We start from the raw sequence: 26688 nt of genomic DNA on the forward strand, positions 1-26688 counted from the left end.
ATCGTCCAGGCCGTAGTTCTTCGCCATGTACACTGGGGATGTCGGTCGCGGGAAAAAATATCGATATTTCGGCTTCGATATTTAAAAAAATATACAGGTATAGTCCGTTCAATAAAACAGTAAACTCATGTCATCTAACTTGATGACGTCAAAACGTCACAATGGTGTCGCAAGTTTAGTTTCTTTTTGGTTTTGACATACGATACAATTTTAATCTAAATAAAATAATTAAACAAAAATACTGTTATCAACTATAATTTATCTAAACATTATGGTACATCTAATGTATATATTATTGAAGGACTTAAAAAGTACAATTTATTATACAGTTATAATAGTTTGTAGGTTAGCGTTGTGTTTTATTATAATTTCATTGAAATTTTCTCCATTCCATCTACCAGTTAGAGTTCTAGGCGTGTTTTCCTTTTATGCAGTAATATTCCCTGTTGGCCTAATCCACCCAATTAGCAATTATATATCTACGTAATCTATTTTAGTTTCATTAGAGAGCATATTTACCTTTTACGCTTAGTTCTTGATTCCTTCTGTACAGTGTTTCCCTGAAAATTCATTTTTATATCAGTAAAATTTCCTACAGTTATTGTATATTAATTATATATTCACCTTTAGTTGTGTCCATTCTCATCACCCTGTGTTGGAAATTGTCAGCTAAGAATCATAAGCCTATATTCAGCAAATTTCATTCAAGTGAATAACTAAGCTGTTAATTCCCAATTTATTTGACATTTAATCACCATTCCATCACTTGCCAATTTCTTCTTCAACGTGTCTATTCGAGTTCATCCCAACCAAAGGTGTTATTAACCATTCCTGTTTCCAGCATGAAGAACAATATACCTGCAACGAATTTTTAATAAATGTTATGACTAATAAAACCTAATTAATTGTTATTGCAACATTTACCTTTTCCTATCAATTTTGGTTGTCTTAACATTATTCTTATCATCATCTTGCCATGAGTTGGTATACTGGTCCCATACTGAAATATCGATGTCTAATATAAATACACAAATTGAAATAATAAGTCTCCTTTGATTTTATTATAAGCCTTTAAAAATTGTATTCTTTTAATAGTCTGCAATTTCCATTAGACCTCTTCGATACTTTTCAGACTAATAGTTTCCTCTGAAGTAATTGTATTAAATTATGTTTGTATTGAAAAAACTACCCGTTGTCTTTATACATTTTATATATTTGATCTCTGATTGAGCTGAACATGAAGCTGATCTTGATTCGTTACTCGCTTCGTATGAGGACGGTTTCGTTTCAGTGAATATAAGATATTTTGCATTTTTTAGATATGCAGCAGCGCGCTAAAAATATTTTCTATAAAAACCGCGGAAAATTAATATTTAACAGTAAAAATGCTTGCCTCTCAGACGAATTTTACTGGCAAGAGGTGGCCTTCATTATCTCGGTCCTATTCGAAGTAACTCATTAGAGACGCAATCTGCTCTATCGGCTTCAACATTTTCAATCAGAGTAACAATAAGCAGCGATTTGAAAATGTATCAAAACAAGAAAAGCGTTAAAACGTTTGAAACCCGGGAGATTTTGCAGGCTAGTTCGGTTACATGTTCGAACTTATCAGGCAGCATTGTGTCTTTCTTTGATTAGTATAAAAGGAAAACCCTATTTGTCCACCCAAAAATCATTTGATAACGGAGGGGGGTGGGGGCTAAATCTCAGAACAAAAGTTCCATACACTACTTCAAAAACACTAGGTTTAGCATCGATATTTTTATTTCAATCTTAAACTTCGATACTCTCTACTGTATCCAAAAATATCGACCAAAAATATATCAAGATTTTTTGGCGTCCCTAATACAGTATTTTTAATTGAAATTATGCTTGATGGTCTGTATCTATCAATCTATCCATCTGGAAGATTCGTTAAAAATTAGATTAGTTAGAAAGAATGTCGTTATAAATTTTGTTCAAGAGAGACCTAAAGAGAATAAAGTGGGAGCCTGCAAAAAGGTATTATTTGACTCTGTAAAAATGTCTTTAAATATCTATATATTTTGGCTTGAAATTTGGCACGGTTAAACTTTTAAAAATGTTTTTTATATATATAATATGCCCTATGAATAAGTAAATTCCAATAAAACGAAATACGGCCAAATCAACCAATCAGGAATAGCTGTCACATAATATATAACAGGTCAATTGAAAAGTCCCCGGCATGACACATAGATGGCGTTACCAGAATTAAATACATATGTTTTTTAGTTAGCCCTAACCTTCAAAAGATGCCTGTATAAATTTGACAGCTGTCGTATCATTAGTTCGTGAATTATAGCATTTTGAGTGAAGCAACTTTTGCTTTTGCTGATAAAATATTGTTTTTTGAAAGGAAAAAAATACAGTTGAAGCAAAAACTTGGCTTGATGCCGAGTTTCCGGATACTGCCCCAGGAAAATCAACTATCAAGGATTGGTATGCTAAGTTTAGTCGTGGCAAAATGAGCACCGAAGACAGTGATCGCAGTGGACGCCAAATAGAGGTTGTTACCGACGAAAACATAAAAAAAAGATTTTGAATGACATTGAATTTAAATGAAATATCAGACACTCAAAAGATATCAACTGAACGTGTACATCATATCATTCATGAATATTTTGGTATGAGAAAGCTCTGTGCAAAGTGAGCGCGAGCTCACTTTTGGCCAAAAACAACGACGAGTTGATGATTCGGAGCAGTGTTTAAAGATGATCAAGCGTAATAAACACGAGTTTTTGCGTCGATATGTGACAATAGATGGAACATGGCTCCATCATTTCATCATCGTCATTCATCCGAGTGGACTTCACACGATGAACCCGCTCCAAAGCGTGGGAAAACGCAACAGTCGGCTGATAAGGTTATGGCATCTGTATTTTGGGTGCGCATAGAATAATTTTCATTGATTACCTTGAAAAAGGAAGGAGCATCAACAGAGACTATTACATTATGAGTTATTGGACCGTTTGACGAACAAAATCGCCGAAAAACGGCCGCATTTGAAGAAAAAGAAAGTTCTGCTTCACCAAGACAATGCACCGTGTCACAAGTCAGTAAAAACGATGGCGACAATCCATGAATTGGGCTTCGAATTCCCAGCGACCTGTTCCTCTTTCGCCCTGTGATTTCCTGTTCTCAGGTCTCAAAGGAATGCTAGCTGGAAAGAATTTTTTGTCGAATGAAGAGGTGATCGCCGAATCTGAGGCCTATTTTGAAGCAAAGGAAAAAATCGTACTACAAAAATGGTACCGAACAGTTGGAGGGTCGCTATAATCAGTGTGTCACCTTTGAAGGGAATCATGTTGCATAAAAAAACTAATTTTGCCAAAAAAATGTGTTTTACTATGGTAGGCCTGGAACTTTTCAATTCACCTGTTAAACAAATATTTTAGGCATTGTTTTCATTGGACCTGACCGCCCCTCTGTCCGCTGCCCGCTGCCCGCTGCTAGCTCCATTTCTAATACAATAGCTTAATCGTAGTTTCTATTGTAAATCGACTATGGACGTATAATTACATTGTGAGCTAAATTTGGCAGAGGTCTACTAAAAAATGCCGGCAGATCAGTTTTAAACCCGAAGATAAGTCCTTGCGTTTTGTATTTGAAACGAAATTCACACGGAAAGTGAATAAGTTTATTAGTGAGAGATGTGAGAGATATTATTAAATGATTTTATATAATATTAAGCAGTGTTATTTAAGGTTTTGTTTTACTTGTGGTTGTTCTCATATTATTGGGACTATTAAAGAGTTAACGATTAAGAAAACTATGATCATAAAAAGTTACATTTTACATTATTCGTAAGGATAAAAAGTTGATGTGTCCGTTTTATCGGAAGATATTCAGCTGTGAAAGAAAAACACTATATATGCTAAAACTTCATCCTAATATAGATTAATAAATTTCCAGAATAACAAGAATCATTTGTGCTCTGTTTATAAGGTATTTAGATTTTCGCAAGCAGCTGTTTCAGATTTATATTTATATTCAATTAATTTGATATCTGGTGAACTCAGAACAGCTAAGAAAAATTGTTCTTGCTTAAGATCAGGTAGTAATTGATAAGGTTCTGGAGACATAGCATATCATTGTATTAGAGATAATTGAAGATTTTTCTGTAAATTTTATTGGTACTGACTTCTAATAAGTTTCATTAGTTTCATTAGTAAATGTATTTCGTAAGAAAGTCGTAACCTAATATTGCAGGTAATAACTATATTAATTTGTGCATTAAGAGTTAAAATTAATGTTTTAATTTCTCATTAGCTGGTGAGTTTTTCGTCCTCATGTGGAACACAAGGCAAAGTAGATTAACGAAGGCTATTGAAAAATTACGATGAAATATCTGCAACGGTGATATTCCAATTATTACATAAAATGACAGCTACTCTTAGCTCAAAGAAGCCTGTTTTTTATCAGTTTTTTTGTAATACATATTTTTGGTGAAAAATATCTATAAAATCTAAACATTATATTAATACATAAATTAAGTAATGAAAATATGTAGATAAAATGAAACTAACTACATAATTTGTCCAGATGGAACACATGGTACAAATAGAACAAATATATGATAATTTATTTTTTAAACCTTCCTTTTTGTCATCCGTGGATATATATAAAAAGTCACTTATTTTTGTTGTTGCTTATATTTATTAATATTCGTCGTTCGGAATTAGCTTATTAGATTTTATCGTATCAACACAAAACAACATCCAACAACAGAAAAAATAACACTTAAAAATACTTTAAATCAAAATAGGAAGAATTAAGATAAATCCTATATACAACGTGTAAATTTTCTTTTGTTGTTACTCTTTACGACTGTTTCAACAAGTTGTAAAAGACGAGGAAAATGGTGTGGGATTTATAGCAATGTTTTTTAAGTGAAAACCTATTTCGTCTTCATTCTATTTTGATGGTGATATTCTCTGTTAATAAAAACGGTGATAAAATTCTAATAGAAACGTTTAATTGCATTGAAAATATTTTCTGGTGACAGAGTTCTTTAAAAAAGTTTCTGTTGTTTTTGTCTTGAAATATCTTTGAAGAAATCTACAAATTGTTTTCATTTTAATAATAATTAAGTTCCTTTTTTAATGCATATTTGTGGATATAGTATAATTGTTATAATTTCTGATATTTTTAAGATAATTGGTCATTATTAGATTGCTTTTTATTATTGTTGCTTTACATTATTATTGGTTATCGGAATGAATTGACAATTTGATATTTACTACTAAATTTACTATTAAATTTTTGTTCCTCATATAGGTATAAATCTATATATTTATATTACCTTTTATGTGCTGCAGTTTCTGATAGCTTCTTCGTTATTCTCTCCATCTATTTTTGTAGTACATCTGATTTAGTTCATTTAATTATTCACTGGGCTTATATTTGTTTGATTCTAAATATCCTTTGTGATCTCTTATGTAAGAATTTAAGAGCTTTATATATTTTTATATTTCTTGGTGTATTTTCCAAGTCTTTCTTAACCGTTTTTCTTCGGATTGGTGATAATTTTCGGTTACTTTTTTGTTGTAGATTGTTCAATCGACATATTCTCGCACTGTCTGATTGATATTTTTTGTTTGTGTCTAAATTATTATGTGTTTGCAGATCTTCTTCCCTTATAAAATCTTTGAGAGCAATTTTGTCACTTAGAAAATCATTTATTGAAAATATTTTCTATTATTTTCAACCGCGATAAAAGAATTATGTTAGTTTGGCAGCAATCTAATCATCGATACATTTTTTCACTTCTTCAGCACTTCACAGCACACAGCATAGCAGTAACCATAGTAAAAAAGTGGTAATTAGAAGGCGCCATGTCTTCCAGACATAGCAGATTGTGCAGCAGCGCAGCAGAACCCATCCGAGCGGCAACAATGTATGCTTCACAACTCTTGAAACGTTGTCACGCAAGATACAAGATGACTTTATGTGTGATTTTGTTGTTTGTACTTTGTAACAATACGTCGTTCAATTTGTTCGGTTGACGTCAGCAGACACCTGCAGTGAGAGTGTCATTCGACTTTGGTAGCTCACAATACACAACTACAAGTTTTCTAGTCCCACCATATGCACAGCAAAACATATTGCAATTCGGTATCATTGTTGATGATTCTCCTGGAGTAACTCATAACTTTTTGCGCTTGGGAGAGCTTGTGATAGCTATATATTTTCCGTCTTTTTGGGCCTTTCCATTACATATAAACATCTGGAGATATTTAATACACCTACTGCCAAGCTGTCAAACCTATCTATCTATCCTAGCTAGGCCGATCTCCATCATTGACATTAAAATAAGGGTAGAACCGAGGATAGGAATATAATAGAGCAGTATATAGTACCACTATAATTTTCTGAAAGTGTTTAATGGGCTTTGACCAGTAGATTTTTTACATTTATACTTCGTATTTTTACCAATAGATTAGCTAAGATTTTTAGACCGAGATAATTAATTGTTCGAATCACGACACTGCTTATTTTCCAAGTTTATAGATATGTTTATTCTATGTAAAATTGAAAATGAGAAATAATGAAATCTTATTATATTTGTAGTTTCATGAAATGCTTTATATTTCATTATCGTTAATAATTGTGTATATAGTAAAGTTTTAGATTGCATTTAAGGACACAAATGTTAAACTCGAGAGACGAAGCATCTTTCTAACATTATATGTTTTAAGACAAGGTAGTAATTAATGATAGGTAATAACTGTCGTATCATTAGTTTGTGAATTATAGCATTTTCAGTCAAGCAACTTTTGTTATTTTGAAAAAAAAATGGATAAAAGGGAATTTCGCTTGTTGTTAAAATATTGCTTTTTGAAGGTAAAAAATACAGTTGAAGCAAAAACTTGGCTTGATGCCGAGTTTACGGACACTGCTCCAGGAAAATCAAATAAAGGATTGGTATGCTAAGTTTAGACGTGGTGAAATGAGCACCGAAAACGGTGAACGCAGTGAACGCCCAGAAGTGGTTGTTACCGACGAAAACATTTAAAAAATCCACAAAATGATTTGACCGTAAATTGAAACTGAATGAAATAGCTGATACTCTAAAAGATATTAACTGAACGTGTATATTATATTATTCACGAATATTTAGGTATGAGAAAGCTCTGTGCAAAGCGGGTGAGCTAACTTTTGACCAAAAACAACGACGAGTTAATGATTTGGAGCAGTGTTTGAAGATGATTAAGCGTAATAAACCCGAGTTTTTGCGTCGATATATGACAATGGATGAAACATGGCTCCATCATTTCACTCCGAAGTCCAATCGACAGTCATCCGAGCGGACTGCACACGATAAATCCCAAAGCGTGGGAAAACGCAAAGTCGGCGGACAAGGTTATGGCGTCTGTATTTTGGGATACGCATGTAATAATCTTCATTGACTACCTGGAAAAAGGACGATCAGAAGAAGATCTCCAGATCTGGCCCATAGCGACTCAGTTTCCTGTTCTCAGATCTCAAAAGAATACCGTATCACCCTTGGAGGGAATTATGTTGAATAAAACTGTGTTTTACTATGGTAGGCCGGGGACTTTTCAATTGATCTGTTATGTTGAATAAAACGGAAAGTTCCAATCTTTGACAATAAATGACAAATTCTTGATAGAAAATTGTGGTGTGCTTAGTTTATCATCAATACTTTAAAATTAATGACAGTCTTAGAAATATGCAAATAGATGTTTAGATTGGATTACCTTCTGAGCTTCAATAAAAGTATACCTTCATTTATTTTCTACTTCATAATAGGTTTGTTTGTTAAAGCATTATATCAAAAGTTCGCATATTTCAATTTTCCCTAAGATACAAAATAGACTCTGGCCCAGAACGGACTATAGAAGGTCCAACCCCGGAAGGGGTGGAATGGAACGGCTGTCTCTGTTGGAATCTGGAGGCTTGCCATCTTCGACGCGAGAGCGACAGAGAGAACGCCTTTTTTGTATACGGAATTCTGTAATTTGGCTTGGTTTGTGCTGATTGATAGTTGTGCTTGTCACCGCGGAAACGATATAGAGAAATTTCCATTAATTTCCCGTCCGAACTTCTGCGCGGTCTCGAGTTTTTTCACCACGTGAAAAACAAACCCTCGACCTTTAAGAACTGCTACTGGATTCCACTACGGCTTTACTCTCAAATTTCGATCGTTTAACATAAATACACAGATGTTGATCATTATTAATTTTCCTTATAACTAACTATATATATTAACTATAGAAGTATAATTTTGCTCTACACTTTGGAGCATTAACGAAGGTTTCTTTAAGCTAAAATATATTAAAATTCACTTGCCGTGTTGATTGATTATCTTTTTCTGATAAAGCGATTTTTCTAATAAGTCTCTGGGTATTTCTGGACAAAACACTAAACCAGTGTTATTCGTAAGCCTCTTTTCAAGCCAGTTATTTTTATGTATAGTCTATTCAAAGTCTTTTTGTACATAGGTCATCAAGATGTTTAATGTATTGTCTGTCGCAATTTGTGAATTCGTTTTAGAATCAGACAATATTTTCCTTCTCACTTTAATCTAGTTAAAAAGAGACACAATACTGTCTGATTAGTTCGAAGACGTAAACGAATGAGCCTGTCAAAGTCGTCCGCTTTTCTGACGTATGCAAAATTCTTGAGAGCAATAGCGACAAGAGGTTATAACTCTAACCTATAAACTATTGTGGCTGTATAATTAATTGTAGTTTTTAGATGTACTATAATGTTAAAATAAATTATATTTGATAGCATTTTTGTTCAATTATTTTATTTAGATTAGAATCTTGTTGTTTGTCAAAGCCAAACTGAACTAAAACTCAGAGTTGATGCGAGAACATTGCGACGTTTTGATGTCACAAATTTAAATGACATATGTACAGACGATAGTAAAAAGCCTCTCCATCAATGCCTATACGAGTTTCTATTGGCTAGGACTGCACATGCGCACTTGTTCTAATCTAGCATAATAGTTTTCACAACTCGCGTCCTTTTCTACCACAGTCTTACTCTATGCCACAGTCTCAGTTGTGTTTAGATGTCATTTTTAGGTTAATTTTGTATTTATATTTAAAAATAAGTGTATAAGGTATGAATTATTAGTAAAATATTATCATTTTATAACACTATAATTTTGTATATTGTTATGGAACAAAGGATATGTTAAATAATATTGAAACTGAACTTATTTGAAGATTAGTCCTGTTTAGTGCTCGTATACGCATTAATGGAGATGCTTTTCACTGTCGTCTCGTATGTACAAAATAACTTTCAACAGACTGTAGGTGGTCCAGCGTTATCGTAATTAAAGGCAACGCCTTCTCTATTGATAAATTATCGACGTTTTTAAAAATTTTCTACTTCGATTGTATTAGTCGTTAACAGTAAATTACTGAATTCATCTTTTGACCAAGTTCAAATAGCTTATGAACAACTCTTGTCCAATCCCACGAACAGTTTTGCAGTGTTTTGTGAAGCTTCTTTGGGCTTCGAGTGTCACATCTATTTCTAATATCAAGCTTCTTTTTTTATCCTGTCTTATGTCAGAGGTTCAGAACTGCTTTATGGTCACTATTTAGTTCCGTAGCGAAATATGTTGGCCTATCTCAATATATTTAGCCGCAAATACAGGAACTGTATGCCATTTTTTAACCGCAAATAGTAAAAACATCAATAAGGAACTTATGATGCATAAAAAATTTAGTGGTAATCCAAATGGTGGAATTTTTTAAAACTAATTTAATAATCTTTAAAGGTATAATTTAAAAAATATGTAGTGTAGCGGTCTACGAAGCTAGTAAATCAAAACCAGCAATGGGAAACTTCGAATGAAAACAGTCGAAACATTATATAGTAGCAAAATATTCGAATCCTTTTTCAGTTAAAAAGGTAATCGAATAAAATATTAATTAATTAATTTATTGAGAATCGTATACGAATGTAACGAATATGTTATGTTAAGCGCAACGAAAGTAAGTATTCGGGCTTCCTTTTTGGAGAGAAAAGGCAAGAGATAATAGTTATTTTAAGTTATTGACAAAGTTTTATCATAGAATACTAATAAATTGTTGTACGTTAGTGTGTATTTGTAAAAATGGAAAGAAATAATGGCATCACACTATAAACCGATTTTTAATATTTGCAAAATAATAGATCATATAAGCTACAAAAAAATTATAAATATTAAAAATATACAATAGGCCGGCTTGGTGGCGTAGCGGTAAAGGTAACATCACGGTTCTCCTACTGTTACGATATCCAAATTGGCTTTATGATTGTCTTATAAATCAACGTCTTTCATTTTAGATCAAGTTGAGAGTATCTTCCGACTTAACCAGTATAGTTGTTTCATTTCATAGAATAGGACTAAGGCTTTTTTTGGGTCTGATTTACCAGCTGAAAAGGTTTCCTTGTTGATGTTAACTCAATTTATAAGAGAAGATTGCCCGTGAAGGCACTTTACTTGGGGTATGAGAACCTTTGGCGGCTTGAAGAACTGCTTTTTGGGGGGAGTCTTCGGGGTTACCTGATTGAGAACGCCTCTGACAGGGATCTGATGTGGGAAGACTAAGTCGTATTACCCGATGCTATTATATATATTCCCCCGCTTTGCTCTACATTCTGAAAATCGAAAAACAATGTAGCACCTTTCACTTACGCTTTTTTAAATTAATTTTAAATTTACCGAATACCGAAGGGTATGAAGGTGTTTCGTGGGATCTAAAGGTGTCAAATCTAATGCTAATTTTAAACCTCAGATCTATGGTTAAAATTATTAGTTAATACAGAAATAATCTATTAGCTGTTAGGTCATTAATAGTGGCTTCCAGTTTTTGATAAATATTGGTTCACAGTTTGTTGTGAAATAGTGTTCATATTTCTTTACACCTGCCAAAAATAACTACTAAACACATTATACATAATATATTTATGTCAACGATCTGTCTTTCCATACAGGTTCGACAAGAAATTAATGAATTAAAAAATAATAATTAGAATAGACCCTTTCTACCTAATCAGTTTTATATGTAGTATTAGTTTAAACATTTTTATAATGGATTTTGTTATACCTATGATACGTAAACAGGTTCGAGTGTTTGTCAATTGTATTGATACTTTTTTGTATCTCAAAATCTGGATTGTACGTAGTTTTTGTTAAATATATAGAATTATATGAAATACAGGATAACTGAAGAATAATTGTTTAGTTCTAGTTACAGTAAAACCTTCTGAATGTGATATGAATTAATGCTGCCACTTCCTAAGACAGGGTGATAAGAGTGGTAACAAGTAATGGTGAGTATATAATTAATGTATGATATTTGTAGGAAATATTATTGTAGTGTGTAATAGATGTATGTGCACAGACATTTGTGTAACTGTTCAGAATTCAGAACTTTAGCTCATAGATGGTACGGAATAGTAGTTTAATTATTTTATTTAGATTAGAATTTTGTTGTAACATATATCGAATTCAATCTGAACTAAAACTCAGAGTTGATACGGCACATTGCGACGTTTTGACGTCACAAATGACTTATGTACACAACTTCTTTGTATAGACTATATATGAATTTTACTGTATACCCATTAAGAATATAATATTGATGTAATATAGTTTATAATTTGTTTAATTTTAAAAAAATATCTAGTAGAAAGGAAGCTAAAATTAAAATTTTATAAGAAAATAATAACACAAATGGTTTTTGTAAAATTGCTAAAGAACTGTTAGTAAAATTAGTTAATTTTCTTTTTTAGGATGCTTTCCAGCTAGAACTTCTTATCTATGTCTCTTGATATTGGGCAACTATTTTTATAAATTGCACATAAAGTGAATTAAGAATTTCCTGTGGATATGAATCATTCCAAGAAAGCTACTAGAGAGTACGAATTTTAGCTGAAAAACTCAAGAAATGAGGTCTACCAGTACTCATTTGATACTTTTTTCTAGTCTTTTTCTTGGTTTCTAATAATAATTTTCTAGATAATTTTTTCTTACAACCTGATCATCTTCGTCCCTTCCTTGACTCTGCTGAAGTAATTAATTTCCACTGCTTGTACCTTGCTTTTATTCCTCCTTGGTCATACCCACGTCTCGCAACCGATTGTTAATGTTGGTCTATATATTATTTTGCGCACTTCCATTTTCGTATTGCTTGATTTTTCTTTCTTGTTAAAGAATCTGCTATTTATAATGAATTACCAAACCAACTATTTATTTATATTCTGATATTTATTTATTTCTCCTTCGATTTCTTTACATACATATTTAAATACATTTATTTGTTCTATTTTTACATATTCAATTAGAATACTTATTTCGTCTCTTCCATCATATCATGATATCCATTTTACTTTCATTGATGATTCCGAATTGCCTTAGTGTCATAGTCCATCCGTTTCGGTAGATGGTCTAGTCCATGTTATTAGTATATTATCTGTAAAAGCTGATACTGAAGTTGAGGAAAGAGAAGCTGTAGTTAAAGGAACTTAATATTTCTTATTGTTATATATTTATGATTGATAACAATGTTTTTAAATGGTGAACAGTGAACTAACATCTGAATTTACAACATTTTAAACACATTTACATTTATTTAAAATACAAAAAATTCTAATCTAAATAAAATAATGAAACAAACACGAAAAAGGATTACTAAATCCTACTAACGTGGAAGCAATACAACTGCTGGACAGCGCGCAGGATGTCAGGAGATTGGAGTGAACCAAACCATACGAACTTATATAAAGAACCTTTAGTGTAAACTATAGCTATAAGTTATTATAATTTTATAATTGAGGAATAGATATTGATGTATTTTCTCGCACTCGTCTTGCTTGTGAATTAATCCAAGTACAAATGAAATGTAGTGATAAATTAATTTATAATTAAGATTGTATTAAGCGTATCTAATAAAGATGTTATAAAAAAATTCTTGAATCCCGAATAGACTATGTATTGTTAATTATCGCAAATTTAATGTACTGGTAATTAGGAACGATAACATTACGCCAGAGGCGTCAAGACCGTGTATATATATATATTAAAGAAAACATCGTCGAGATCGAAAGGAAACCACCCAATACCATTGTTTTTAGCCAAATTGAGGTTTACGATGATTAAGCCGAACCTCCCCGACCCGAACACTAAAATATAGTCCATAAATTAAAAAGAGACGCCAATACCCCACACATAAAATCGAAATTCACCTCGGCTAATCCACATTGTATGCAATGGCAAACCATTGGATAATGTATGCAATAAAAACGTATTATTACATGCCGCCCGTACCTCTGATCCCACCCCTCCACTTATCTAGACTCCTCCTGGCGATGTGATTGGTCGCGCGGTCGTGCTCCGGGGCGAGCGGCGGCGGGGTCGCGCGATCTCGGCCGGCGTGCTCATTCAACACCGCCCGAGATCCGAATAGTGACATTATACAGGCGTGCCGTGCTCGAATACAACAGTATCCTAACCTCAACTCTTTGCTGCGATCGGCGAATTGTTACGCGCGACCCGTCGTTTGTTGCGGGAGTTCGGTGCTCGTTTCCGAGTTGCTTCGCTCGTTCGCTGGGCGATACGCTTATTAATTGTTCTTTTTGGATTGTTGTTGGTGAGGTGCGGGGTGCGTCCACACGCATTCTGCTGCAAATCCAGGCAAAATTCGCGTCAAAAATCGTGACCCGGTACCTGTCTACGCCATGGAGATGGAACCTCAGGATCGTGAAGGGGAAATGGGGGAGGACAGTCCAGTGGTGAGTTTGAACGAGTTTGGAGTAACTACTTGTCTGACACGATTGCCATTTGTCTCGTGTATCTGTCACAGTGACTTATATAATCTATTTAAAATTAATTGTATTTTTTTTTTAGTCGCCGAAACCAAAACAAATCCAGTTTTCTGTTTTATTTTCGTGAATCTGGATTTGGTTTGGAAGTTATTTAGTGTCGAAATATTTGGAAGTTATCGAAATATGCGATGTTTACTGATAAATGTTGACATTAGTGCGTGTCATTGTTTAGATTTTTTTTTGATTTTCTTTTCGATTTATTTCTGTTTTTATTGTTGTTTTTGCAGTTGTGTGAACGTCGACTTGTTTTGGGTTAATTGTTTTTTTTCTCATTTGAATCCAAGAATGTTTTATTGAATCAAATTACGGTTTCTTTAATTCATACGATACTATATACTATATATGAGGTACAACATAAATTGCTTGTTGTTTATTGCACGTTTTGACGATGTTAAAACAATATTTTGTTATGACTCTGTGGTATGCCTGCTTCTCTTATAAAAAGTGGACAACATGAATGTGTTTACGCACTATACCTTTGATATTCTTCCAAGACTCTAGCAATTACACAAATTTACAACAAATGCTTAATTTGCAATAATGCAATGCTTAATAGCAATCCACAAAATTAATGTTGTTAAATTATATTTTATCTATAGTTCATACTTTACACCCGTATTGTCTGCAGCTAATTTGCTATGTTAAGTAATAAATAAATATATAAACTAATTCAGGAATAATGTAAACATTACCTCCATAAATAACACGTGGGTACTAGGCGCTGAAATGAGACAGGAACACAGGAAATTTGGGAATTTTTGCGAATGCCCAAGAGCACCTACGAATGTTACTTTACGCTGCTAGAATGAGGTGGTGTAATAATGGAAATTGAACGATGTGGTACCTTGCATTCTTCAGACCAGAACTATTTTGGCCCATTGCCATTGGTTGGTCGTTTTTTCTGTTTCATTTGTATAATTTGGGCTCAAATAAATGTCACTGGATTTCGTTTTAATAGTTATTTTTAATTAATTACTATCGGCAGGATTGTTTTCAAATATAATTTCTTCATTTAATGGCAACTATAGTATACCAATTAAAAAATTATATCGATACGCATCAATATATTTTTTTTGTATTTTTTATGAGTTTTTTCAATCGTGTATATTATGTTTTTCCGAATTGTTTGTTCCGAAAGTAATTATGTTGACTCATATGTGTCAATAAACACTCAGACATCTCAGTAAATACATTTCAATGACCTGATTTCTTTCTTTTCATATATAGTTTTTTTTTCATTTTTTTTTATAAAAGAGAACTTCAAATATTATTTTAATAGTGATTGAAATGTGTTTTCTGGCCTTGAACAAACAATAACTATTTTTATACACTTTCAGTTTTCGTTTTACTACAATATTTTCGTTCGATTTTATGTCGATATTTGTGCTGAGCGCCTTGTAGTCCTTATCCGAGATTAACAACCAATAAACAACCGATGACATTGCAATTAGCCGGAATCTTTTTCGGAAAATCCCTCAGGTCCAGGTCAACGATAATAAAAAGTCCTGTTTACCAATAAATAGCGTACTAGAAATCAGCGAAAGGTACGGTAAAGGGACGTTTTATATATATCTCGATTGTTTGAGGATAATATGCATATTTATCTACCTGAAATCGTGGATGTTTACTGTTCTCCTTATCTTTGGTATCTTCATATTTTGTAACCGCCTAAAATCTGTTAAGTGTAAAATGTAACAACGACCATCAAAGTTATTTTGTCAGTGCTTGGCCTTTACATTTATGGGGTTACAATATATTATATATTAAACAAAACATTTAATCTATGTATTTTTTAAAAATATATTAACATTATGACTAGTCATTGCCGATTAACTCACTATTTGTCTGTAATGTATTAGTACTTGTCTGTGTTTTTTTACCATTTAGTTCACTTCGCTATACAACTACACAAAATTACAGGGTTTGCTTCTCTTGAGTCTGCTTCCTAGTTCATTGTTGTCCAAGAGTTGCGGTATGTTTTGTTGATATTACTTCTCGCAAAGCATTCCATATATTCTTGTAGGTTTTTGTAATTGCTTATACAGCAGTGACTTATTCTCTACGGATAATTGATAAATTATATTTTCTTTCAAATAACCAATATATTTGTTTGTCATCTAATTCGAGCTTGATATGCTCCTTCCAACGTTTTGTAAGTCCTTAATTATTGCTTCTTCTATATGGGATAAGCGTAAAAATCTGTAGCTTACCAGACAGTTGGTCTGAGTAACGATCTTTGATGTTACAGTTTTGTTAAATTAAAAGAGCTATATTCATTGAAGACTGTGCTATGTAGTCTAGGACTCCTAGAAAAACATCCATTATCTTTTCGGTGCAAATTCTTAAAACATTATGATTTTTTCTTAAATCTTGCACCGGTTGAATTTCGAAGATTTGCGTTTTTTTCATTGATTGGTTCAAATGAAAGAATAGGCTCAGGTCCTGGCGTTGGTTCATCGAGTGCAGAACCAATTTCTTTATTCACATTTTTAGTCCCTTATACTGGGGGCATCTCGTGATCGGTAAGTCTTGCATAGATTACATTATTACTATTGCAATATTGCAAAATATAAAATATGAACCTAATGGTCACCCTGTAAATTATAATGCGTTTTTGTTTAATAATAATTGAGGTATGACTTTCGACATCTTTAGACAAAGTTAACTTATTTCGGAAGCCGTATCAAAATGAAGCGGTTTGTACCGAAAATATCGATGTTATGAACTATACATCCACGAATTATGAGTGGCAGTCCCAGATGGTTCCATTCATGCTTACTTTATTCGTAGCTATTGAATATTTTTCAGGTAAAGTGCTTGCATGTATTTTGATCAGAGATATCTGTTAGAGAATATGAGAATCAGCAATGTAAATAACCCTTAGATTAAAGGGTATTTTTGATATTTATGACCATAAAGTCTTGCTGTGAATATGGTGGGATCAACAAGGTGCAATGTATTACGAGGTGATAGAATAGAATGACACGGTTACTACACATATCTACTGATGTTAATTGAATAATATGAAAGACGTGTTGCCTCAAGAAGGACCAGCAATATCGAGTAACAGACACAAAATTATTTTGAGTTGTGAAGGATATATTCCTGAAGCTCGAATGAGAAGTTCTGGGCATCTAACGTACTCACTCAACATATCGTCTTTTTGTTAATACGAATGGGGTTGGTTGACACAACAAGTACATATGTGGATGAATGATTATTGCCCAACCAACATCTATACTGTATCGCCATATCGTCAATTTTTTTCAACAAATCAACTAGAAGAACAAAATGACTAGAGTACTTCTTGACTTTTACTTTTTTGTATATTTATACCTTTCTTATTGATAAGATTTGGTGTACATAGCATAAAAGTATATATTAGTTATCATGTAACATCTATATATATATATATATATATATATATATATATATATATATATATATATATATATATACGATACATTTTAATACTATAATATAATGTATTTGACGGGAATTGTTAAAATTTGTCCTAAAATTCCGAGATTGATCAAAAATAATGTTAACTGACATGAAACAAACTTTATCTATAATATAATATATTTTAAATAGATATCTTTAAGAAAGATGATAACGGCCACCATATAATAGCAATGGCAACATTGTTAAGAGTCTCAGGTCCAATATGACCAAAAATATCATATTTCTTCTCGGGCCTTCATATCTCTAAGAGGCGCTGAAAACTACCTAATGATCTGACGATTTTATTCTTTTTCTGTTTTAACTTATGTTTGTATATTTAATTTACACTTTATGTTATTCAACACCAACAACTCAGACATATTAAGCATTAAATAAAAATATTAGATATTTAATCATTTATTAAAAATCACTTAACATTCAATCATTATCAAAACAGTATATTGACATATATGCAGACTTTTGTAACTTGCAAGCAATATTTTCCTTTTTAGTTTAAAGATTATATTTAAGTAAGCAAGCTCTCAATTTTTGTCGTAAGACATTTTTTATCGTTTTGTCTTGGATTAAAAATTTTATTGATGTTCTAACTTTTTGTTGCTTTTAATCGCTGGTTTGATTCAGGTTTAACTTCAGCATTTTTTAATGTTAATCAATGGAGAAAGTTGAACATTTTTATTATTAATTATATATATTTTTGTATCTATTCATGAAGCAAACGTTCATGGGTAACGTAAAAAATGATACATTTTTAAATTACAGATATGCATTCTTTATTTTATTTTTATTAGTACTTTAATCTTTTACTGATATATAATCTAAAATGTTTTTACTTTGATTTTACTTAATATCGATATTTTATTTTTAGTTTTGATTATATTTTTTTTATTGATTACATCTTACATTTGGTATGCTTAGTACAATGATTGTGCAGTGATTAGCAACCTTATTTCATGTTTTAAGGCGAAATCTTGGATCACTTCGTGTATCCATTTGATTCCGAGGTTATCGTGCAGCTCTACGTTGGTTACGTATCGATAGACATTGGTAACTAATCGTAGAACTTTGTTTTGGGTGCGTTGGATTACTAGTTGGTTTGATGTTTTAGGTACAACCCCATATTTGCGCCCCATAGGTCCAAATTGGCTTTATGATTGACTGATAAACCAATCTCTTTGATTTTAGGTCAAGTTGAGAATATTTTTCGACTAACCAGTACAGTTGTTTGACTTTGAGTCTAACCTGTTTTGCTTTTTGTCAAACATGTTCCCAGTTCAACCTAATTTTGATTATAATATGAATATATTATCTAAATCAACAAAATATTTTGTGTAGATGTATTCATTTGTCCATTTCACCGTAGTATATGCGTTAACTAATAGTAACTTAGAGTCTCTTTTACCAACTGGGGTTCCTCTCGACTTGACCTACTGCTTAACGTGGTCCCCGAACTACGATCCTAGGTATCAGGCCTAGCGATTGTCCAGTTAAACCAACTTAGACACCATCTCATCCCGGGATGGAATTCAGACTGGTTACTGGCGTGACATAAAGAAACGTAAAGTACATCCATGTCCTGCGGGATTCGCAGCTATTTTCTGATGTATGGTATTTTTGACAATCAAATGATAAATTAGGTATATTTTTGAAATATAGTTCATTTCCTGCTTTCTGGATGTATACGGTTGAATTTATCGTATCTACTAAGCTGTATAATTATGTATTAATTTGCATTAACAATTTTGGATTATAGGTATAATACGTACGAACATTACTTATTATTATTTTTTTTTATAACATCTTTATTAGATACGCTTAGTACAATCTTAATTATTATTATTATTACAATTAATTTATTACTACTTTTCCTATGTGCTTGGATTAATTAGCAAGCAAGACGAGTACGAGAAAATACATCAGTATGTATTCCTCATTTATAAAATTATAATTATTTATTAATTATTAACTTATAGCTATAGTTTACACTAATAATACACACTAAATGTTCACACAAATTCGTATGGTTTTGTTCGTTTCAGTCTCCTGACATCCTGTGCGCTGTCCAGCAGTTGTATTGCTTCCACGTTAGAATGATTTAGTAATCTTATTTCGTGTTTCAAGGCGAAATCCTGCACAACTTCGCAAATCCATTTGATTTCCAGGTCATCGTGCAGTTCTTCATTGGTTACATAGCGATAGGCATTGGTAATCTATCGAAGAATCTTGTTTTGACAGCGCTGTATGACTAACTGATTTGAATATTTAGTGCAACCCCATATTTGCACCCCATAGGTCCAAATTGGCTTTATAATTGTATTGTAGATCAACCTCTTTGATTTTAGATTAAGTTGGGAGTATCTTCCGACTAACCAGTATAGTTGTTTTATTTTGGTTCTAATGTGTTTTCCTTTTTGTCTAACGTGATGCTACATTACTTATTATGCCAATACTTTAAAGACTTGCCAAGCTCAATTAATTTGAGCTTTTCATGGGTCTTCATTAACTATTTTTTAAAAATAGGGTAGAAATAGTTCATGAAATTAATAAATATTACAGATTTTTTGAAGCTGTGCTGTTGTAAATATTGTCAAAAGCTTACAGCTAATAAAACGAACATTACTGTAGCTGCCGTTTCAGTAATTGAATTATATCTATTTGATCCTAGTTGAAACTGAGACGTGACATGCTCGTAAAATGACCATATAATTGAACGAGGACCAAATGATGGCCGATCCTGTTGCTTGCTTTCCAACCAGCCGTCAGTGATCTTTTTACGGCTTTATTTTAAATCATCTTCCTATTCAGTTTTCATGATTCAGGTTCATGATTATGTCTGTTATTTCTGTTAACACAATTGCTTTAAATTTATGAATTTGAGAAACAAAATTCATGAAATTTATTTCAAAATGATACAATGACAACTATACAGACACAAGTATAACTTATTTTATTAATCTATTAATTTTACCTTCTATGTAGAGGAAATGTTGTCAGTACTGACTTCAGTGATATCAAATTAAGTAATGGCAGAATTTAGGAGAAATTAGGAGAGCTATAGGAATAATGGAATGTTTTATTGAATCAAATATATGGTTACATTAATTTTTACACGGATAATCCTTTCCAGGCGTTACTGTATATCAATATGTGGAACTACATTAACTGTTTGTTATTTATTGTCACGTTTTGACGATATTAAAACAATATTGTTGTGCCCCATGTATTTACTGAACGAAAATGAGATGGCGCAATAATGGAAATTGGACGATGTTGTGCCGTCCATTCTTCAAACCAAAACTATCTTGGTAAACTGCCAATAGTTGGTTGTTTTTTCTGTTTAAATTGTATAATTTGAGCTTAAATAAATGGGACTGAATTTCATTTTATCAGTTGTTTTAAATTGATTTCAATGCGCATTGTTGTTTTCAGATATAATTTCTTCATATATTGACAAATATTGTACAGCAACTAAAAAATTATATCGATAGAGTGTAATATATAGTTTTTTAATTTTATATGAGTTTTTTCAACCATGAATAATGAATAAAGTGTATTAGGAGATCTTCAAGAATACTACCAATTACTGAAAACATTCATTTATTGAAATGCCAAAGATGCGAAATGTAAATGTAGAGCACTTTAGAGCACAAAAGTTTTTGGCCATTTAATTTTCTTTCCACCAAATTTATATATATATATATATATATATATATATATATATATATATATATATATATATATATATATATATATATATATATATATATATATATATATATATATATATATATGTATATATATATATAATACTAAAATACATAATATATAATACTAAAAATAATGCAGAATATGACAGCGGCCATACTACAGAAATGGAACTCTTTATCCTGGTTGTCATACAATAAAGAGTGACAGATATATTTCCTGAAGTTAAGTCAAAATACAAGAGATACAAATATCTATAAAATACATGGCCTACTGAAGACAGTACGTTGCTTTAAAGAGTTGCTGAAACAAATGTAGACGTAACTTTAATGTTATTTCTGTTATGTGTACAAATCAGTTTCCATCGTTATATTAAAATTGTTTGTCGTCATCATTATTATAAGGTTAGACATCTGCCAATAACAAAATCTTGAAATGTTCATAATCATCATCGTCAATCCATAGCTGGTGCTTGGGGTGAATGCCTACCAATACGCTGCTGTTGTTGCCACAGGAGTCTGCACATTCTTCACTAAATTTCGCCCATCTAGAAGGTCGATTTCGCCACAGAATTCCTCGCAGACTTCTTCGTTCACTTTTCATTCGACAGACATGTCTAAGATTATTTATGGGTCTGGTGGGGCTGATTTAAGTGTGAGAAATTGTCACGGATATTTACAAAAGTTTAAGAATCGTGAAATTTCGTGAAACAATTCAAGCCGAATGAAATAATCATGAGAGAAATCTACATATTACACTGGATTGAGCACTGAAAAATGCAGGAACGTTTTTATTAGTAAAAATGTAACCAAGTAGTTTTGTAACATCATGTGTTCCTAAACCTGTGAAATTGTTGAACATGGACACTCTTAAATGGGACGTCCTACCTACCTGCCTAATTTGAGAGGTATTGTACATTCTAATTATCATTTATTTCGAATGAAAATTGCATGAACTACTGAGTAGCATCTCAATTGGATTGATTCGTGTTTATACTCAAAAGATCAAGCATTCCTACGATTTGATAGGAAAAAGTAATGCTGCCCGACCGATATAAAAAAAACAATAACTGCATAACACATCACAATAAGTCACTTTTACAATAAAAACATACCAAAGTAATTTATACTGTCAATAATATATTGTATAACAATAAAAGAACGAAACAAAATGGATGCATATTTTGGGCCGTAGTAGGTAGTTTTAAACCAAAATCATGCTCCACGGAAACGGAAGAAAATCGCGCGCAGCCTTTTTGATGTTTGGCATCGGATTGGGTCGGCCCCGTGACTCTATCAAAATCATTCTCCCCGGAATAAAAGCGCACCGCATACAGATAGTGAAGGGCGGAGCCTCCATACGCCGCTTGCCCAATGATAAAGCTGATCCCCGGCAGACCTAATATCGCGATATCAAAGAATTCCAATGTGGCCACTGGTCGACCGGTCCCATTGGTAAATCCAATAAGTAACCGGCTGTCTGTTTTTCTAACGGTCCATTGTTTTGAAAATGATGTTACAATAATTTATATGTAACAACATGCCAGGCATTTTTTTTGTCTTTTTATTGATACATTTTTTTATTAATTACATCTTACATTAGATATGCTTACAGTACAATATTAATTTACAAATTAATTTATTACCACTGTTCGGTTATACTTGCATTAGCATTAATACATAAGGAAGGCCAGTACGGGATTAATACATCAGTATGTATTTCCAAAATTAAAATAAAACTGTGATTTGTTTTGATTTAGCAACCTTATGTCATGAAAATCTTGGATCACTTCATGTATCTATTTTATTTCGAGGTCATTGTGCAGGTCTTCGTTGGTTACGTAGCGATAAGCATTGTTAATTAATCGTAGAACGTTGTTTTAGCTGCGTTGGACTACTAGTTGGTTTGATGTTTTAGTGCAACCCCATTTTTGAACCCCATAGGTCCTAATTTGCTTTATGATTGACTGATAAACCAATCTCTTTGATTTTACATCACGTTGAGAGTATCTTCCGACTAATCAGTGACTTTAACTTAATCTGCTCTGCTCTTTGTCAAAGATGATGTTTCCAATTTAACCTACTATCGAGATGTATTCCGAGGTATATAGCTGACTCTGCTTTAGCATGATTAACATGGACAGATTTGGAGCTAATAAGCTGTATTTTCCAGTCTCTAGTCCATTGGTAGATCTTGTTGACCTCTACTTCTACTTTTTCTACAGTCTTAGACAGAGATATCTTTTGCCCTGATAACTGTGTCGTCGCCAAATGTTTCAAGTACGGTTTCTTTTGTTATTGGAATATCAGCAGTATAGAGCAGATATAGAAGTGGTCCCAAGATATTACCCTGTAGAACTACAGCCGAAATAGCTGCAGAAATAGCAATTTGCTCATTTTGTAGATTAATCCGAAATGCCATAGCCGGTCAAAAGCTTGTGAGACGTCCAGGAATAACAACCGCTGTTACTGTGTGTACTTGGTCGGTTGTCGAGTACTGATTTCGATATCCAAATTGGAAACGCTTTAACACCAGTTTCTCAAGTAATGTTGATATCGCAGGTAGCAGCAAAATAGGCCTGTACGATCCAATTTTTTCTGCCGGTTTGTCTGTCTGTTTGTTTTTTTCTTCTATGATCATTTCATTTAATTTGTACAAGTAACGTTAGTGTCATTTTTTGACAGAGCTTTGATCTGTACTCGGTTAGTGACCACTCCTTTTATTTGTGTTCTGATTCGATTAAAATTGCCAACATTGCTTACCTTAAATGGGGAAAACAAAGGATTTTTAAATTCTTGCTTTTCTTGATGTACTGTACGATATTTCCTTGATGTCTTCTTACCAGCGGGGAAGTTGCTACCTCGAACCTCTTTCTCTTTTTACTCTTCACTTTTGTCCATTCGGGTTGTTCGCCTACCTCTTGTTCTAGTTTGTCCTCATCTGTCAAATATTCTTCTCTTATTTTTCTTGGTATCTTCTCGATGTCTTGTAACGGACCTTATATTTGCAATCACTTCAAGCTTGTTACTTAGTTCGAACAGTTTTTGGTTTAGCTGCTTATTAGTTGCTTTTAACACATTGTTTTCATTCGTGCAATTGGATCAATTTTGTTTCATAATTGTAATGTATGTTTACAAAAGTTCTTGTTTTCAGTGTCTGTTTATTATAAGGGTGAAACTTAGAACGTTGTTTATTTCGCGGCATATTGACATATGTATTAATATAGTGTTCAATATTTTATTGAAATTGTTAACATCAGTTTTTGGGTTGCAAAAGGATTATGGTTTGTGAGTTACCTCCAAACTGATAGAATCGTAGACTCAGATTATTTATGCTATTTTTTTGGATCATTTGCGTGAAAAAATGTCCGGTTTGCAGCTATTTCCCAAATATAGCATCCTTCTAGCAGACTTTTTTGAAATTGAAAACATTCTGGTAATAGCATTCACGAATTGGAAGATCTTTGCTGTAAGTGTCTGTGCTATTAAGTGCTTACGTGTATTTTGATATTTTTTACTTTAAAAAGGCACTTATTAAGAAAAATTGCTACAGTGTATATTAACTAAAATACTAAAATACTCCATTGTTTTCTACAATTTTTTCTCATTTTTGTGGCAATATGGTGATACCGTGCCGAAAAAGGTTATTGATTTGGCAGCAATTTAATCATCGATCCATTTTCGAACTTCTTCATCATTTTGAGACCATGTGCCAGCCAATGCTGCGTCGATCTGAGCCAGTGGTTATCAGAAGGCGCTATGCCTAGTAAGTACGCTGGATGCGGTAACTTGCCACTCGAATTTCAACAATGTATCTTAACTTCACATCATTGAGGATTTGAAGATATATAAAGTAATAGTTTTATCAGTTGGTAATACACTAGACTTTACTTATCTCACCATATAAACAGCACGACCTTGTGGTCATGAATAGTGCGTTTCGTAGATATGGATGGCTGTCGTAGACTAAGCCATAACATTCCATTCATCGACAGACACAAAACTCCATATACACATGCCTTTTTTGTTCAGAAATCAATGAAGCCGCGATATTGAAACTGTTCGAAATGGCATTTTCAGTTATTTCGTTTCTTTTCCCTTATTTTGAACCTTTTTAATCACATGTAAACATACGGAAACAGTTGATTCAGTTACCGCTAAGCTAACTTGAAAGTTCCTTGAATATTTGAGCTAGGTTTCCGTTCAATAATTCTATAATGCATTGTTTCGAAATATTTTGATACTCTTAACCGTTCTTTATCATGAACATTAAAATCACCACTGTTAAATCGTTAATCGTTCGATTAACCGACCATTGGGATTAATGAATAATGAATAACGAGTCGTCGATACTCATAATAAAATAACTGTCGCATCACTGAGCAAGAATCAAAATAATTTCACAAGTCTTGCCTGACATTATCCCCTCAAAAGTGTACACAGTCGTAGTATAAGTCGCACTAACTCAAATAAATTTTAACTATTTTTTAAACATCTAGCAATACAGACGTGATTTCATAGACTTTTCCTATGACTTCTAATGATTTTGGTCATCGCTTGTGCTTGTGCTATTTGTTCATAATTCCTGTAAATAGTACAGTGCTAGTATGCTAAAGAACAGAGAATATTAAAGAGCATTAATAATGTTCAAGCAACTTGTATTACAAGCAGTATTATATATTAATAAGTTTCTTGTCAGCTATAATATTTTCAACCCACAAATTGCAGAGTGTTCTTATATGTTAGCATCAACTTGATTCCTTTTTTATTATGTATGTTTTATTTTATCAATTTTTGTCAATTTCTTTATTTTATAAATTGACACTTTATCTTCATTGTTTCCCATTTCTAAGATGCGTATATCATCGTCGAAAAATATTATATATAATTTTGTTTCTCCATTATTACTATGAGATTCTGATAGTTTACTTGAAAACTTTTCGCCTAGTATTTGTTATTAACAATAAATTGAAAGTAAAATAAAAAATAGTATGTTTAATAGAAGGATTCAAGTTAAATCTTTTCTATTATTTCAGGACTACTTATTTGGATGATAAAATCAGTGAAATACAGTATATTACGATAAAATTTTTATAAACTACAGTAGTATTTATAAATATAGAGATATCGTTAATGATGCGCACAATTGGTTGATGTAAAACATGATTAATAATAATAAGGCTCGTAGTCCGTTTCTATTTGGGGATTTTTTAAGATATATATCATTTTTCATGTCCATTTGTTGAGTCGAAATATAGGATTTATAAATAGTGTTGTTATGGTTTTGTTTGCAAGCATATTCTTCCTGTTATATTGAAAATCGATATATATATATATATATATATATATATATATATATATATATATATATATATATATATATATATTGAAACAAAGAAAAAATTACAAAAAATAAAGATGAGATATTGATCTCTCTCTATGGGATTCTACAAATATTATCAACTTTGGTTAGGTCTATGACTAATTAAATGTTGAACAATAAAAAGGAAATAATATATTGTTGATAAAAGAATATGAGAAAATCTGGCAATATTTCACCGAAGAATTGCTAAAACTGATACGCAAAATCGTTAAAATTTCCATTGGGGGGATATATGTACAAAAACTATTATTATTCATAGGTTAT

The 26688-nt window shown here is 32.3% G+C and overlaps 1 protein-coding gene across 4 annotated transcripts in view; it reads left to right on the plus strand.

The window, feature by feature from the left end:
* The first annotated feature begins 13449 nt into the window (after window positions 1-13449).
* The window catches only part of retn (retained), a 265375-nt gene continuing 252136 nt past the window's right edge, over window positions 13450-26688 (plus strand). For all 4 annotated transcript variants that reach the window (XM_076411354.1, XM_076411356.1, XM_076411355.1 and 1 more), the window contains exon 1: window positions 13450-13782. In XM_076411354.1, coding sequence (XP_076267469.1) covers window positions 13729-13782 — 54 coding nt within the window. In that variant the 5' untranslated portion in view covers window positions 13450-13728. The remainder of the gene's footprint in view (window positions 13783-26688) is intronic.

The sequence above is a fragment of the Rhynchophorus ferrugineus genome, unplaced genomic scaffold, assembly GCF_030347505.1.
Source record: "Rhynchophorus ferrugineus isolate W39M unplaced genomic scaffold, kcgeb_rfMv2 rfM8, whole genome shotgun sequence".
In the NCBI taxonomy this organism is placed as follows: domain Eukaryota; kingdom Metazoa; phylum Arthropoda; class Insecta; order Coleoptera; family Curculionidae; genus Rhynchophorus; species Rhynchophorus ferrugineus.